Below are 14,882 nucleotides of genomic sequence, written 5' to 3' on the forward strand. Positions count from 1 at the left end.
CCATGATCTAAAGGTTAACGAAGCACCTTTGGGACCAAAAGGTCACCGGTTTGATTCCCTGGACCAGCAGGACTGGCTGAAGTGCCCTTGAGTAAGGCACCTCACTCCTAACTGCTCCCCAGGCTGCTCTGGGTGTGTTGTGTGTCGCTCTGGATAAGGGCGTCTGCTAAATACCTGTAATATATATAAATATTTCTGAGCAAGGGGGTGTGTTTTGGAAAATACCCCAAAAAACAATGATGAACAAAAGAGATGAACCACATGAATCCTGTCATTTCAAGCAAGTTAAGGAAAGATTTGCAAGGAATGCAAAAAAGTTAAGGTCAGATATACAGGACCTTCATTATCACATAGACATTTGAAAGATCAAAAACACGTCTCGGAAAAATCTTTTCAGAAACATTGACAAGACAGCAATCGTAGACAACTCTGAGCTGACAATGATTGACCAAAAGGAAACCACTGACAGTGGCTGGTGGAGTGATGGATATCCACGAACCAGTCCGGTCACTCAGTCCTCACTGGGATCAGCCGTTCCTGAGAGTGAATCCCATGAATTCACGAGCGTGAGGCGTGAGGCGTGAGGCGGGGCTCCATTCTGGACGGGATTCCATTTATCATTGCAAAAAGTTAGACGTCAGAAACGTAACATTTGTATAAATGTCTTTTTTTTTCCCCTCCACCAAACCATTTTCCTTTAATGAGTCTCTTGGTCTTGTGGAATTTGCTCTTCCTGACACTCTGCAGTAAAAAATTGTTTCAGAATTGCATTTGGCCAATCAGTCGAACTACTCGAGCCATGTGTTCCCCGAGGCTGATTGATTCAGATGGGTTTGTACGACTTATTTAATGTTTGATTGGGAAGTTTGATCGGAATAAGCCCGCGGCGTGGTAATCCACTAATCTGTGACGGCGCACTCGTTAATTGCGTCGAAAGGCCGCACGGCTTCCATATCTATCACTGTGATAATGCGATTAGGCTCCAGAAGAATCACGTGTGGGCCAGTTATCATGTGGCCTCACACAGGAGGAAGGAGGGGATGCTTCATTTTGCTGCTAACGTCTCAGACAATGCAGTCGTCACCAATCCCAGGCTATATTTGTTGCCGAGAGCTCCTTGCAATCAAACCGGATTTGTCACGCGTCTCAGCGTGCTATTTTCAAGAACAAAGAGGGCGTCATTCTCGTCTTTGGCGTCAGATGTGTGAAGACGAGACGCTCTTAAGTTGTTTGGGATTTTTATAGTCCTGTTAATCTCGTCATAAACATGTCACATTGAAAACAGGAAGTGGAGAAAGAAATTCGACCTCGTTCGAGTTCTGCCTGTCAGGACTGTCGGGACCAAAATTGTCCACGCTGTCCAGCGTGTCGCCCCGAACCGTTAAATCCAGTTTAATTAGAATGAATGAGGTGGGGCTTCTCGTCAGCGCTGCCGTGATTGTTCTGGACAGGCGTGCAAAATGACTGGCAGTGATGTCTTCACACACAACCTCCACTTCGCTGATATTCTGATATTCCACAAGGCCAACCATCTCCATGGGCAGCTCTCTGATGAACATTTATGCAAAAATTGTTTTGAAAACATTCTGCTAGACGACTCGAACTCTGTATATTGGCTATAACACGATTTGGAGCGCCAAATTCAATCTGAATCCCATCAACGCTTGTGTCAGTAGCCTGTGGGTATCGGACGCATACTGTGTGTGTGTGTGTGTGTGTGTGTGTGTGTGTGTGTGTGTGTGTGTGTGGATAGCTCACTGTTGAAAATGTGCAGTGTGTGTGTGTGTGTGTGTGTGTAAAAGGGCTAGAGAAGAATAATGCAATTGCTCTCAGTTGATACTCGGCCCACAGGCTACAGCCATCCTCGAACGCATCCAAGCAGCTCGAAATAAGCTCTTGGGCCTGTGCTATGGTTCGAGTCGATCTCATGCAGGTGGATCATCGCAAGCTCCAAAACAAACAACCAAGCGAGCAAACAATGGCACGGCTGTAAACAAGACTGCTGACGCGTCTGGAGAAACCTTCGCCTTCCTGTCATAACGAAACTTGCTGTACGTGTTGTGCAGCATGGCTTCGGGTTGCTCTTAGAGGACGTGTTCAAGGTTATCCTGATGTCTTGATAAATGGAAAGCCCTTGTTTCACTGCAGTTATTGCTGTCCGGATGCAAAGTATTTGGTCAGCAATTGACTCGTTTCTGGTGTGACGTAACCCCAACCGGACGAAACAAAACCGACTTGAGCTCATCACGAACTCATTAATGAAAGCATTAAAAGTCGCGGTAGTTGCATATTTGTCGCTCTGCTGCATAAAAAAAAAAACGAAAAAGAATCCTGTTTTTGCTCCACAGATCTGAGGAAGAACTTTGAGGAGGAGCCGTTGGGCAAAGAGGTGGCGCTCAACCAGGAAGTGCTCCTCCGCTGCCATCCTCCAGAAGGTGTCCCGACTGCTGAGGTGAGAGCAACTTCTTGATCAGTGAAGCCATCTGCTAACGATGCCACTCGTCTGATTTAGCCTCGTGTCTGTATCAGGCAGCATTTCACCACGAGAGAGGTTCCTGCTTTTTGGCACGTCAGTTAGCTCCATTAATAATGTAGGCAGTTTTGCGTAGGGCACAGGACTGGACCAGACTGCGTCCAGCTGCTTCTGCTCACGCTGCGGCCTAATAACAACAGCAGCTCCCGCAGACGTTTGCCGCATGAAATATTCAGCTCCAAGCTGACTCGGTTCTGCCTGCCAACGTGTCCCAAATGGACTGAATACTCAATATTTCAATTCAGTGGTTTTTTGGTGAGTCTTCAGCTGTGGTTGGAAAGATTGAAGCTAATCCTCTATCCTGCTCCTCAGTGACAAATTTACACTCAGATGTCAAAGGGGAATCAAACAGAGACTGTAAAAATGGCTTTTTATTGTTTGTCTCTGTGTGTGTGTGTGTGTGTGTGTGTGTGTGTGTGTGTGTGTGTTTGATTCTCCAGGTGGAATGGCAGAGGAACGACGAGTTGATCGACCCCAAGACTGACCCCAATTTCTTCATCACAGTGGACCATAATCTCATCATCAAACAAGCCCGGTTGGCTGACACTGGCAACTACACCTGCGTAGCCAAGAACATTGTGGCGCGACGGAAAAGCTCCTCAGCTGCCGTGATTGTTTACGGTGCGTCTCTCCTTCAGCTCTTCGTCCCTTCGCACACACTCGGCGGCTTCCACCCATTCGGCAAATACACAAAACTCGGAGATGGGGTTTGACCTCATGAGGAGAGAGTAAATCACTTGAAGCCAGGTTGATGGACAGGTTCGTCTGAAGCACAGGAGATTAAAAAAAAAAAACCACGACTGAGCCAAAAGCATCAGCGCTAATCACTGCATGCTACGGGCTCGAATGTATAAATGGGTTCGTATTTATATCATGTACATTAAACTACGAGGTGATGGATAAGAGGTCAAGCTGTCATTCATTAGCAATAACCTTTCAAGACTGACTTATCGTGAGCGACAAGATTTTTCAATCCGAATCTCGTGTACAACCCCGATTCCAAAAAAGTTGGGACAAAGTACAAATTGTAAATAAAAACGGAATGCAATGATGTGGAAGTTTCAAAATTCCATATTTTATTCAGAATAGAACATAGATGACATATCAAATGTTTAAACTGAGAAAATGCATCATTTAAAGAGAAAAATTAGGTGATTTTAAATTTCATGACAACAACACATCTCAAAAAAGTTGGGACAAGGCCATGTTTACCACTGTGAGACATCCCCTTTTCTCTTTACAACAGTCTGTAAACGTCTGGGGACTGAGGGGACAAGTTGCTCAAGTTTAGGGATAGGAATGTTAACCCATTCTTGTCTAATGTAGGATTCTAGTTGCTCAACTGTCTTAGGTCTTTTTTTTCATATCTTCCGTTTTATGATGCGCCAAATGTTTTCTATGGGTGAAAGATCTGGACGGCAGGCTGGCCAGTTCAGTACCCGGACCCTTCTTCTACGCAGCCATGATGCGGTAATTGATGCAGTATGTGGTTTGGCATTGTCATGTTGGAAAATGCAAGGTCTTCCCTGAAAGAGATGTCATCTGGATGGGAGCATATGTTGCTCTAGAACCTGGATATACCTTTCAGCATTGATGGTGTCTTTCCAGATGTGTAAGCTGCCCATGCCACACGCAGTAATGCAACCCCATACCATCAGAGATGCAGGCTTCTGAACTGAGCGCTGATAACAACTCGGGTCGTCCTTCTCCTCTTTAGTCCGAATGACACGGCGTCTCTGATTTCCATAAAGAACTTCACATTTTGATTCGTCTGACCACAGAACAGTTTTCCACTTTGCCACAGTCCATTTTAAATGAGCCTTGGCCCAGAGAAGACGTCTGCGCTTCTGGATCATGTTTAGATACGGCTTCTTCTTTGAACTATAGAGTTTTAGCTGGCAACGGTGGATGGCACGGTGAATTGTGTTCACAGATAATGTTCTCTGGAAATATTCCTGAGCCCATTTTGTGATTTCCAATACAGAAGCATGCCTGTATGTGATGCAGTGCCGTCTAAGGGCCCGAAGATCACGGGCACCCAGTATGGTTTTCCGGCCTTGACCCTTACGCACAGAGATTCTTCCAGATTCTCTGAATCTTTTGATGATATTATGCACTGTAGATGATGATATGTTCAAACTCTTTGCAATTTTACACTGTCGAACTCCTTTCTGATATTGCTCCACTATTTGTCGGCGCAGAATTAGGGGGATTGGTGATCCTCTTCCCATCTTTACTTCTGAGAGCCGCTGCCACTCCGAGATGCTCTTTTTATACCCGGTCATGTTAATGACCTATTGCCAATTGACCTAATGAGTTGCAATTTGGTCCTCCAGCTGTTCCTTTTTTGTACCTTTAACTTTTCCAGCCTCTTATTGACCCTGTCCCAACTTTTTTGAGATGTGTTGCTGTCATGAAATTTCAAATGAGCCAATATTTGGCATGAAATTTCAAAATGTCTCACTTTCGACATTTGATATGTTGTCTATGTTCTATTGTGAATACAATATCAGTTTTTGAGATTTGAAAATTATTGCATTCTGTTTTTATTTACAATTTGTACTTTATCCCAACTTTTTGGAATCGGGGTTGTAGCTGTCGAAGTCGTAAGGTAAGGTCAGATCTTGGCTTTATTTATACGACACCAAATTCAATAGCTAGGCCGCAAAGTCGACAGTCTAAAAGTTTGGATCCTGAAGAACAACCAAACTCAAATGACAGGATACAATATGCGTAGATATTGTGTATCATATCGAGTGAAAGATTGATGTTGACGTGCGACACGTAATGGCGACACACTGACACCTTGACTCGTTGAAAATACCTGAACCACATATCACGGTCAGGAATAAGAGAGCAGCTTTGGGAACCGAGCCTGTAAGCCTGTGAAAATATGTCAGGTTCGAATTCAGCTGCAGATATTAGCAAAGCGTACATGACTAGCTCGATAAATCTCGACGTCGCAAGCACTTCCACAGCCGTGCGTCTTCTCTCTGGACGCTGGTGCTGAAATTGGATAATGAATTGCCTTGATAAGCTAGCTGACCTTTATTATTATGCGTAGCCTTCGCCTATTCCTTCCTGGAGACGGAGGTCCCAGGACTCCTCAGACTAAAGCTAGCATACATTAAAGGCACATAATGGGATCGGCTAATCAGGGCACAGCCAGTCAGTAATGCGAGGCAGAAATCAAGAGGTCCAGTCCCCAGGAAGGACACGGGAAAGAGTGTAGCCTTTATCTGTTTTATATTTAACTGCCACTTATCAGCTGAGTTATTCGTCATCATGAGAAGGACAAGACGGCGACAGCACTTTCCTCTGGGTTTTTTTGGGGGTTTTTTTTCACAAGAGCTTTACATATAATCAAAAAAAAAGAAGAAGAAGATATGTGATTTAATCATTAGAGAAGTTATTTGTCTGGAAAAGGAAAGCCTATTTTCTTTGCTTTTTTGCATCGTTAATCAGAGGAGTGAACGGTAAGTCCGCCTCGTACAATTTGCGCCCATTTGCCTCCATTGTAAAAAATTAATTACAGGAAAAAAATCTTTTGAATAGCTTTTCATCAAAAGGAACGATGAGACCCGATCCTGTTTTTTTTTTTTTTTTTTTTTCCCCCCTCCTGCTACGGCTTCACATTAAAATGTCAGTTTACTCATGTGAAGCTTCGCCGGAGCTCCCATTGGCTGTGGGGTAAGGGCTGTGAGTAGAGCCACGAGAACGAAGGGTAGAGATGCATTTTAACGAAGCCGGCTTTGACGTGGCTCGACTGTGTGCGGAGAGGTAATCAGGACCCTCTCGCCAGCCACCGCCGCGCAATTTCCCTCTCGGCGGTGGGCAATCACTGGCGCTAGAGAGGCTCCGGAAGTGATTCAGCCTGTGAATTAGGAGCCCTCAGCAGCCTGACTGGTGATCAAGGCTCCCTGACAACAAATCAGTCCTGAACAGAAGAAATCAGATTTCCTTTGAGCTCTGAGAGAGAAGCAGACAGGAGACGTGAGGCTTGATTAAAAACACAGCGTGAACTTTGGACTCGGGATCATCGCACAATCCTCCAGGCTTATACCATTCACGAATGCAATGTCTCGGACTACACAAGGGAAATGAAGCCCGTGTTCGAACAGGCTTGCTTTGAATTGAATAATCGGTGTGTGTGGTTGAGCAAGGAACACACCTTTTAAAGAAGCTGATTGATTGCAGACGTTCTAGTTTGACAAGGCCATCAGAGCCAGAGGATGTGCTTTAATTCTCACAGCCATTTTGTTGGGGGAAAAACTCCACCCCCGGTTGCCTTGAAAAGCACTTATCGTCCAAACGACCATTAGCGTTCGCATTAGCATTGCTTGTGGTCGCCAACTGGGGTTGACGAAAGCCCAAACTTCAAAATTCTTCGGAAGTAGGAATCCACTTAAGGATGATATTCTTGCAAATTTGCAAAGAAATTGATTTTGTTCGTTTCGACATTTTTCTGGCAAGGAAATTAGCTCCGCCCACAGCAGGACCCGAGGTGGTCGAAACATCATTTCGACAACACGTCTCATTTTAGCAGAAACGATGGGACGAGTTGAAAAGATAAAAAGAACACTGTTCATGTTTTTGTCGAAATTGCAGTTCACTTCGCAGACAGCAGAGGGCGCTAATAATTACAAAATCCTTTTGTAATTTGAATTATTTCCAATAATTTAGTGTCTGCCAAAATATCAGCAAGTAATCTTGTTCAGGATGGATGATGAAACGCACTCCTTATTTGCTTATTCGTTATCGCTGTTGTTCAAGGTCACTGCCATTAAAGGGCATATTCTGGATCAATTTTGTGTGTTTTTTTTATATGAAAGCATGTCCCTTTACACACTCATCCAGAAGGGTAATTTTGCACAAGGCCATCTGTCTACAGCAGAAAAAAATAAAATAACAAAACGCGTCTGGAAAAATCCCAAGGGAGTCTGGAGCCAGATTCGTGACGTCACCTGCGGAAGCGCCAGCAGGCTGCGCGAGCTTTGCACGGTTTCAGTGCACAGCCTGTGTAGACCAAGCGCTCCCATTTCTCTCTCATTGTCCGGTCTTTTGGAAAACGATGAGTACTAATCCCATCAAGATTGGTGTTGCTACACCCTCCGACGATACATCTGTTAACCATTTTAATAATTACGCGATAACGTTGAAGAAATTTGCAGAAAACCACCAGGTCGTTTTCTCATAAACAAACCAGAGCTGACGTAGGATTCAGAGGGAGGCGTCCCGCACGTGACGTCACGAAAATCAATGTTTGCCGGGAAATCCAAATGCCAAGTTTTTTCAGAGGCGGACCAATTCGCCTCAAATGGCTTGATTTCAACTGAATTTTTCTGGTATTGCGCAAGGTAAAACAATTGCAGAGAATGCAGAATGTTACAGATATTTGACCAAAGTTTCATATAAAATCAGAGAATTACACTGATCTTGCTCCTGAATTTACCCCTGATATGCACTTTAACCAGGGCTTATTATCGCTGAATCCAATATATTAGCGCAGGACATCAAATATGCCATGAATAAAACTCTTGGAGTCGTGCTGTTGTCGGAAAAAAATCAACGAGTTGAGTTACTGTTCCTGGAATCAAATCAATATTTTATTCCTCTGATACCACAGCAATGATTACGAAACAAGCTAGCTCAAGCTAGTTTGCGTTATTGTTTGTGTTGTCGCAGTTCTAAACAGTCGCTCGTTCATCAACCTCTGGGATTTTCTCTTTCTCGAGTTTAATAAGACAAAAATAAGCGTGTTCGTGGCTTGTTCTTTGGTAAAGCGTGAACTGTGAACTGTTCGCCTTCGCAGAGTGTAATATCACAGCCAGCACGTGATCAACCGAATCATACCCCAGCTTCGCCTTCATTTTCACCAGATGTTCAGAATTATAAGCAGCTGCAAGCAAGTCCTCCCATCATTCGGAATCATGAAATTGTTTCCCAAAGCTGTCGTACTGGCCCCGAGCAGAAGGAACAAGCTCTCCAGGAAATTTGGCAACCGGCATGAAAATCAAAGACGCTGCCGAACAATATTTTCGTCTGATTCTAAAATATTCTTTCACGAAGCCAGAGAACGAGTCAGTATCAAAGCACTCTGTATTCTGAGAGCGCACAAACTGTACGGGAGAACTTTTTAATGAGGACACAAGCCAAGACACAAACTCTGAGTCGAAAATGTTCATTCTGTCGTTTATTGTATCATGTATAAAACATAAAACATGAACTATCTCAGTCATGGCTGCCTGATGGGATTCCAATCTGACAAGCCGAAGAAGTACAAAACCAGGAATTTCAGCTCTGAAGCACCTTCCAGCATGAATTCTTGATTCTGATCAAAAATGAGCACAAGGTGGAGAAATTTCTCGAAGACCAAAGGAAAACTGCACTCGTTGGCAGATTTGTTGGCAGGTTGCTGTGGTATAAAAGGAATAAAACACTTTCGGAATGAATTCGTGAACTTCAGCGTGACGGATTACCCAGCGCACTCCTGAAAATAAAAATAAAAAAAGTCACAAATGAAGGAGTATTTGTCGTTTTTCTCTGAACCCGAACCCGAACATGGACGTATTATAGAATTTCCTTTTCATTTGATGATGATGATGATGATGATGATGATGACAGCCCGAGTTGTGATGTCTCTCTCGATTTAACGCTAATGATGAGATCTTTCGCATAACATGGTGTAAGGCAGGGTGAAAGGTGTTGCTCGTCGGGTAACCCTGACTTGCTGTGTCCGTTTCTTTGGTGGGCGAGCAGTGAACGGCGGGTGGTCCACGTGGACTACGTGGTCGGCGTGCAGCGCCGTGTGCGGCCGCGGCTGGCAGAAGAGGAGCCGGAGCTGCACTAACCCCGCCCCCCTGAACGGAGGCTCCGCCTGCGAGGGCCAGAGCGTCCAGACGAGCGCCTGCACAGCCACCTGTCCAGGTAAACGCCCACCGAGCTCGCTTCCTAGTGCGCAACGTTGCTGGGGCAAAAAAAAAAAAAAAAAACAGCTTAGACGAGCTCACCTGGATGAACAAGCAAAGTGATGATCTCCGTAAACCTAAGCGGTTTAAGCTGTTTTTTTTTCTTTTATCGTAGTGGTGGATGGATCTATGTGCTCGGATTCTCTGTGCGCTGTAGAAACTGTGCCTCTGAGATGTCATTCAGTTTCCCCGCCGCTCCATCGGCCTGTCAGTGTATCTTTTCCCTTTCATCGTCAGATCACTGCCTCATCTCACGTTAACTTGTGCGAAAGTTCAGCACGTCACTCTCTCCATGCGCAAAACGCAGAGAAGTGACAGCGAACAGAACCAGTTTCAGTCACAGTGGACTGGCAAGCGCTTGGACAAAACTAAAATGTCTTATTCAGGCAATCACCGGAGCAATGATGCGATTTCGTTTTCTGACGCTGAACTAGCTGAGCTAGCCTTAAAGGCAGTTGAGAACGCATCCTATGAAGCATTATTATCCACGAGCATGTTCATATTATGCATTATGAAGTGTTTGGAAAGCATTATTAAAATGCTCAGAGCGTAAAAGAAAGTTTGAAAAGTTGCAAAGACTTTCTAAATGTCTAAGAAGCTACGAATACATTCATAACCTGTTTTAACGCGTCGCACACTGTATTATAAGCATTTATGAAAAGGCGTTACAGTTTATTCATTTCATTTGTTAAAAACAACAACGACAATGTGGCACGAACACGACTTACAAAACATTGAGTTCCTTCTGAAATGTGGTCATTGTGATAGATGTTTATTTCTGTAACATCTCACAGAATCTCAGGCCGTTCTGTTCTGTGGCTGGGAAGTTATTTCGTTTGAGGGGATTAAAGCAAATAACGTGCAGGAAATCGCTCGCAAGCAGACGGAGGAAGTCCGTGTGTGTGCGCGCGCATGCGCAGGTTTCCCTTTGAGCGTGCACTGACGGTTCCATCATTCTGTCGCTAAACGAACAGCTGATCACACCGAGGTGCTCGCTGAGCGCCCATATTTATTAGTTTGGTCCTGCATTTCCTTTCCTTCATATATGACGTCTTTTCTTCTCGCTTTCTTTCCGTTACTGTCGTCGGTCTTTCACATTTCATTTGCACACTCACGTCCTCCATTCTTCTCTCCCGGTTCAAATTTGTATCCCACAATGCCTTGCGTGAACGGGGAAAGCCCACCACGTGACGCATGATGTAGTATCTTGTATTGCGTCATGGTGAAGCAGGAAAAAATAGCGGAGAATTTCGGGCCACGTGGCTGGAAATACATAAATTGTTCCATTTTTTTAAACAAAAAAAAACTAAAAATTGGAAGTCTGTGATTCGAATTCAGTCGCTTTCAGTCCACGAAACAAAAATAACTAGGTGTCGGGGAAAATTCTTTTTATGACCTACGTTTGAAAAATCTGAAACGCAGTCTCCCTTTAACAATTCATGATGCATAATAAAGATGGTGCAATGATATAAACGGGGTCATAATTGAGCGTAACTTTGACCTCGTTGAAATGATTGATCATTTATAACTGTAGTATTCATCATTTTATTCTGGTTTCGGTGAAAGTTTGGTTTGGATTCAGTCATGAAGAAATGTCATATTGTCAATGCTGACGTTTTCATAATCTTGAAACACATTGTTCTTCGTCTGACGGCCCATGATAAACGTGGCCTTCGGGGAACGTGTGCTGAATACTTTCGCAAAAACAGATTTACACCATTTCCAGCCAAGACGTCTTTGATCTCCAAAGTTTTGCTCTGAAGTCCTGGAAATCTGTCTCACCCAAAATCTTTTCGTGAAATCTCTGGGTAGGTCATCACTGAAAAGAACTAAATTAGGTCAAATGTGGTATCGCCATGGAAACCTGATCAGAGATTGACCTTGCACGTCAGGCCTCCAAGCCACCAGGGGGCGATGTAAGAATGCACATCTATGAAGAGTTTGGTTCCAAAACGCAATAAACGCCAAAATTGCCACCAAACCATGAGCAATTATCATATCTTACTCGTACCATATTCATTTTTTTCCCAAAACACGATATCTGCCATTGATTTACACACTGCATGACGGCCTTTCATTCCAAAATGCAACAAACGCCATGACTGATTTTTCTCAAAACTAGACATATCCATTTGGCCAATCAGAGGCCGCCATTGGCGTGAAGTCTTCTTAGACGGCTGCGCCCATGAAGTAGGAAATCGCTTCGCATTTATTGGACAATTTCACACTGAATTATGAATAATTTTGATCAAATAATTCAAAAAAATAAATTAATCTATTAAATAAAATAATCTGTCATGAAAGAACACGGTTGAATGCACTTTAAATAGAAAGGGATAGTATTTGGGGGGAAAATGCCGTGGCGTGGATATATCATGACTTGACAAAAAATAATTACTTGGTTCAGATAAAAGCTGTTAATTAGTTCTGGATTTCATTTTTGAAGTTTATTCTCATTAAGGAGTTAGTCAATGAATTTTAAAACAGGATACAGTGGTTTTCCTTTCATCACTTCCCATAATCATGAAAAGTGATTTTTCTCGAAACAATGGAATTGGCTATATAGCGTTTTTGAACCAAATTCTTATATATATATATATATATATATATATATATATAAACCTTAAAATATATCTAGAAATGTCGTTACTTTGAATATAAATGTGAAATATATATATATTAGGTTTGAAATGAGGTTCCAGAAATCATAAGAAAGAAGAAACAAACATGCAGGACGTTTTGTTCAGATTTCTTTTGACACGGAATTTTACGCACTTCTAGTTGTAAATGTCGAAAGGCGGAGCCAATGAGCCGAACTCTGCTGAGGTCATCGAGATGTTTCTCCAAAATGGCCGCCCGTTTAACCACACAGTGGTTTGTGACACGGTTAGCCGTCCCTCTTTCAACATTGGGAGGCGGAGCCAGTCGAGGCGGAGCAATACCGGCGTGCTCCGAGTTCAACGCGATTAGTAGTTTAATCCAAAATGGCTGCCTTTTTAACGGTTTAAACGGTAAAGCGTTCGGCTCGCATCATGTTCAGCCACACGATCACCGAAGATATCAGACATCCAAGATTTGGGGTCAGATTTTCGATGATCTTCAGCGCAAAACTCGACGTCGGACACGAAAGACGCCCTGGCTGATCGACTGCTTTTACGAGCTCACAGATTTTGCAGCATGCTGTCCGTGGTTGCTTGGCCTGATGCGTGTGGTGTTTATTATTCATGGCTAATCCTCATGCTTTTTATTTGCTGTGCGTGCTTTGCTGTTGCCACATGCAGACTCGGTGCCTTGCTGAGAGTCAGCCAGATTTCCAGATACGGCCGAGCTGCTTGTGCACTCATGAGCATTAGTGTGCGATTTCACGCAGTGTGCTACTAACACCAACACACACACACATATACAGAGAGAGAGAGAGCGAGAGAGAGAGAGAGAGTGCAGCATGACTGGTTATCCTCGGGTTTTATTGATTGTATGCAGTTTGAAATGATGCTGCTTTGCTTCCACACTGATGTCGGGGACACGACCGTCTCCTGGCGGCACGCTTCATCGCTAACACGGCATTATGAAAGCATTAGTGCCAAGCAGGGGGAAAAAAAATAAGCCAAATGGTGACAGAAATCGAATCTGTCAGCTGTAGCTCCATCTCTTTCTGTCTCCGTCCGAGTTCAGCTACTTAAGCCTATCTCCTGTTTCGGTACGCAACGCACAGTGTAATTTAATAAGACGCCACACTGTAAGTAAACGAAGCCTTGAAACAATACAGCAGGCAAGAGGGGCATCACAGCAACCCAGAGGGAGTTTTAGCCTGTGGATGGATTTCACATGATTAGGGCAAATAGCATCATCCTGCAGCGAGGGAGAAGGAGGAAGCTGAGGGAAAGAGAAGGTGGAGGAAATCAGGAACTGGAAATAGACGGCACACGAGAAGGAAGATTTGATTTGGACAAATGAGAAGGAGGACAACAGGGAGACGTGAGATAGGAAGGGGAAGGGAGAAGGAAAAGAAAAGGTCTGTATTGTGATAAAATGTAGCAGTTGCCACCCCAGATGTTGTGCTCGCCTCCCCAGTTGCCGCCCCACATCTCCTGATTTTAACATTCACACAACTAAAGGACGTGTAGAACGCTGAGAATCGGTTATTTAGTTTGTTTATCTGAGGAATGTTTCAAGGAAAAGTGAAGACGAGCTGTAAACGATAAAAATTCGGCATCACGTTCACATGAAAATGACGTTTTGACATTCTGTTACTGATCTGACACGAGCGTTTTTGTGTGGAAGGAGATATTTTTGAAAACGTCGACATGAACAGAGATGTTTTAAAAACTCTTGTCTGGAAATATTTTCGAAAAACATTTGGACGGATGAAGATGTTTTTGAAAACGTTTGTGTCAACAAAGATATTTCAGGAAACGTTTTTGTGGACAAAGATACCGGTATGTTCGAAAATGTTTGTGCAGATGAAGATGTTTTTGAAAAACGTTTGTGCGGGCTAAGATATTTCCGAGAATGATTGTGTGGATAAATATGTTTTCAGAGACGTTTGTGCGGACGAAGATGGTTTTGAAAATGTTTGTGCGGAAGAGGTTTTTGAGAATGTTTGTGCGGACAAAGATATTTTAGAAAATGTTTGTATGGATGATGTTTTCAAAAACGTTTGCATGGACAAAGATCTTTTCGAAAACGTTTGCACGGACAAAGATGTTTTCGAAAACGTTTGCGCGGACGAAGATGTTTTCAAAAACGTTTGCACGGAAGATGATGTTTTCGAAAACGTTTGCGCAGACGAAGATCTTTTCGAAAATGTTTGGGCAGACGAAGATCTTTTCGAAAACATTTGTGCGGACAAAAATGTTTTCGAAAACGTTCGTGCGGACGAAGATGTTTTCGAAAACGTTCGTGCGGATGAAGATGTTTTCAAAAACATTTGAGCAGATGATGTTTTCGAAAACGTTTGCGCAGACAAAGATCTTTTCGAAAATGTTTGGGCAGACGAAGATCTTTTCGAAAACATTTGTGCGGACAAAAATGTTTTCGAAAACGTTCGTGCGGACGAAGATGTTTTCGAAAACGTTCGTGCGGATGAAGATGTTTTCAAAAACATTTGAGCAGATGAAGATGTTTTCGAAAACATTTGTGCAGACAAAGATTTTTTCAAAAACATTTGGGCGGATGAAGATGTTTTTGAAAACGTTTGCGCGGACGAAGACCTTTTCAAAAACATTTTGGCGGACAAAGATCTTTTCACAAACATTTGGGCGGATGAAGATGTTTTTGAAAACATTTGCGCGGACGAAGATCTTTTCAAAAACATTTTGGCGGACAAAGATCTTTTCACAAACATTTGGGCGGATGAAGATGTTTTCGAAAACGTTTGCACG

The 14,882-nt window shown here is 43.4% G+C and overlaps 1 protein-coding gene across 5 annotated transcripts in view; it reads left to right on the forward strand.

Annotated features, from left to right (window-relative positions):
* The window catches only part of unc5a (unc-5 netrin receptor A), a 404,105-nt gene that overhangs the window by 281,110 nt on the left and 108,113 nt on the right, over window positions 1-14,882 (forward strand). For 3 of the 5 annotated variants that reach the window (XM_060901162.1, XM_060901164.1, XM_060901163.1), the window contains exons 4-6: window positions 2,349-2,452; window positions 2,974-3,154; window positions 9,293-9,460. In XM_060901162.1, coding sequence (XP_060757145.1) covers window positions 2,349-2,452; window positions 2,974-3,154; window positions 9,293-9,460 — 453 coding nt within the window. The remainder of the gene's footprint in view (window positions 1-2,348; window positions 2,453-2,973; window positions 3,155-9,292; window positions 9,461-14,882) is intronic. The other 2 variants (XM_060901165.1, XM_060901166.1) reach the window with 1 other exon arrangement.

The sequence above is a fragment of the Neoarius graeffei genome, chromosome 20 (assembly GCF_027579695.1).
Source record: "Neoarius graeffei isolate fNeoGra1 chromosome 20, fNeoGra1.pri, whole genome shotgun sequence".
In the NCBI taxonomy this organism is placed as follows: Eukaryota; Metazoa; Chordata; class Actinopteri; order Siluriformes; family Ariidae; genus Neoarius; species Neoarius graeffei.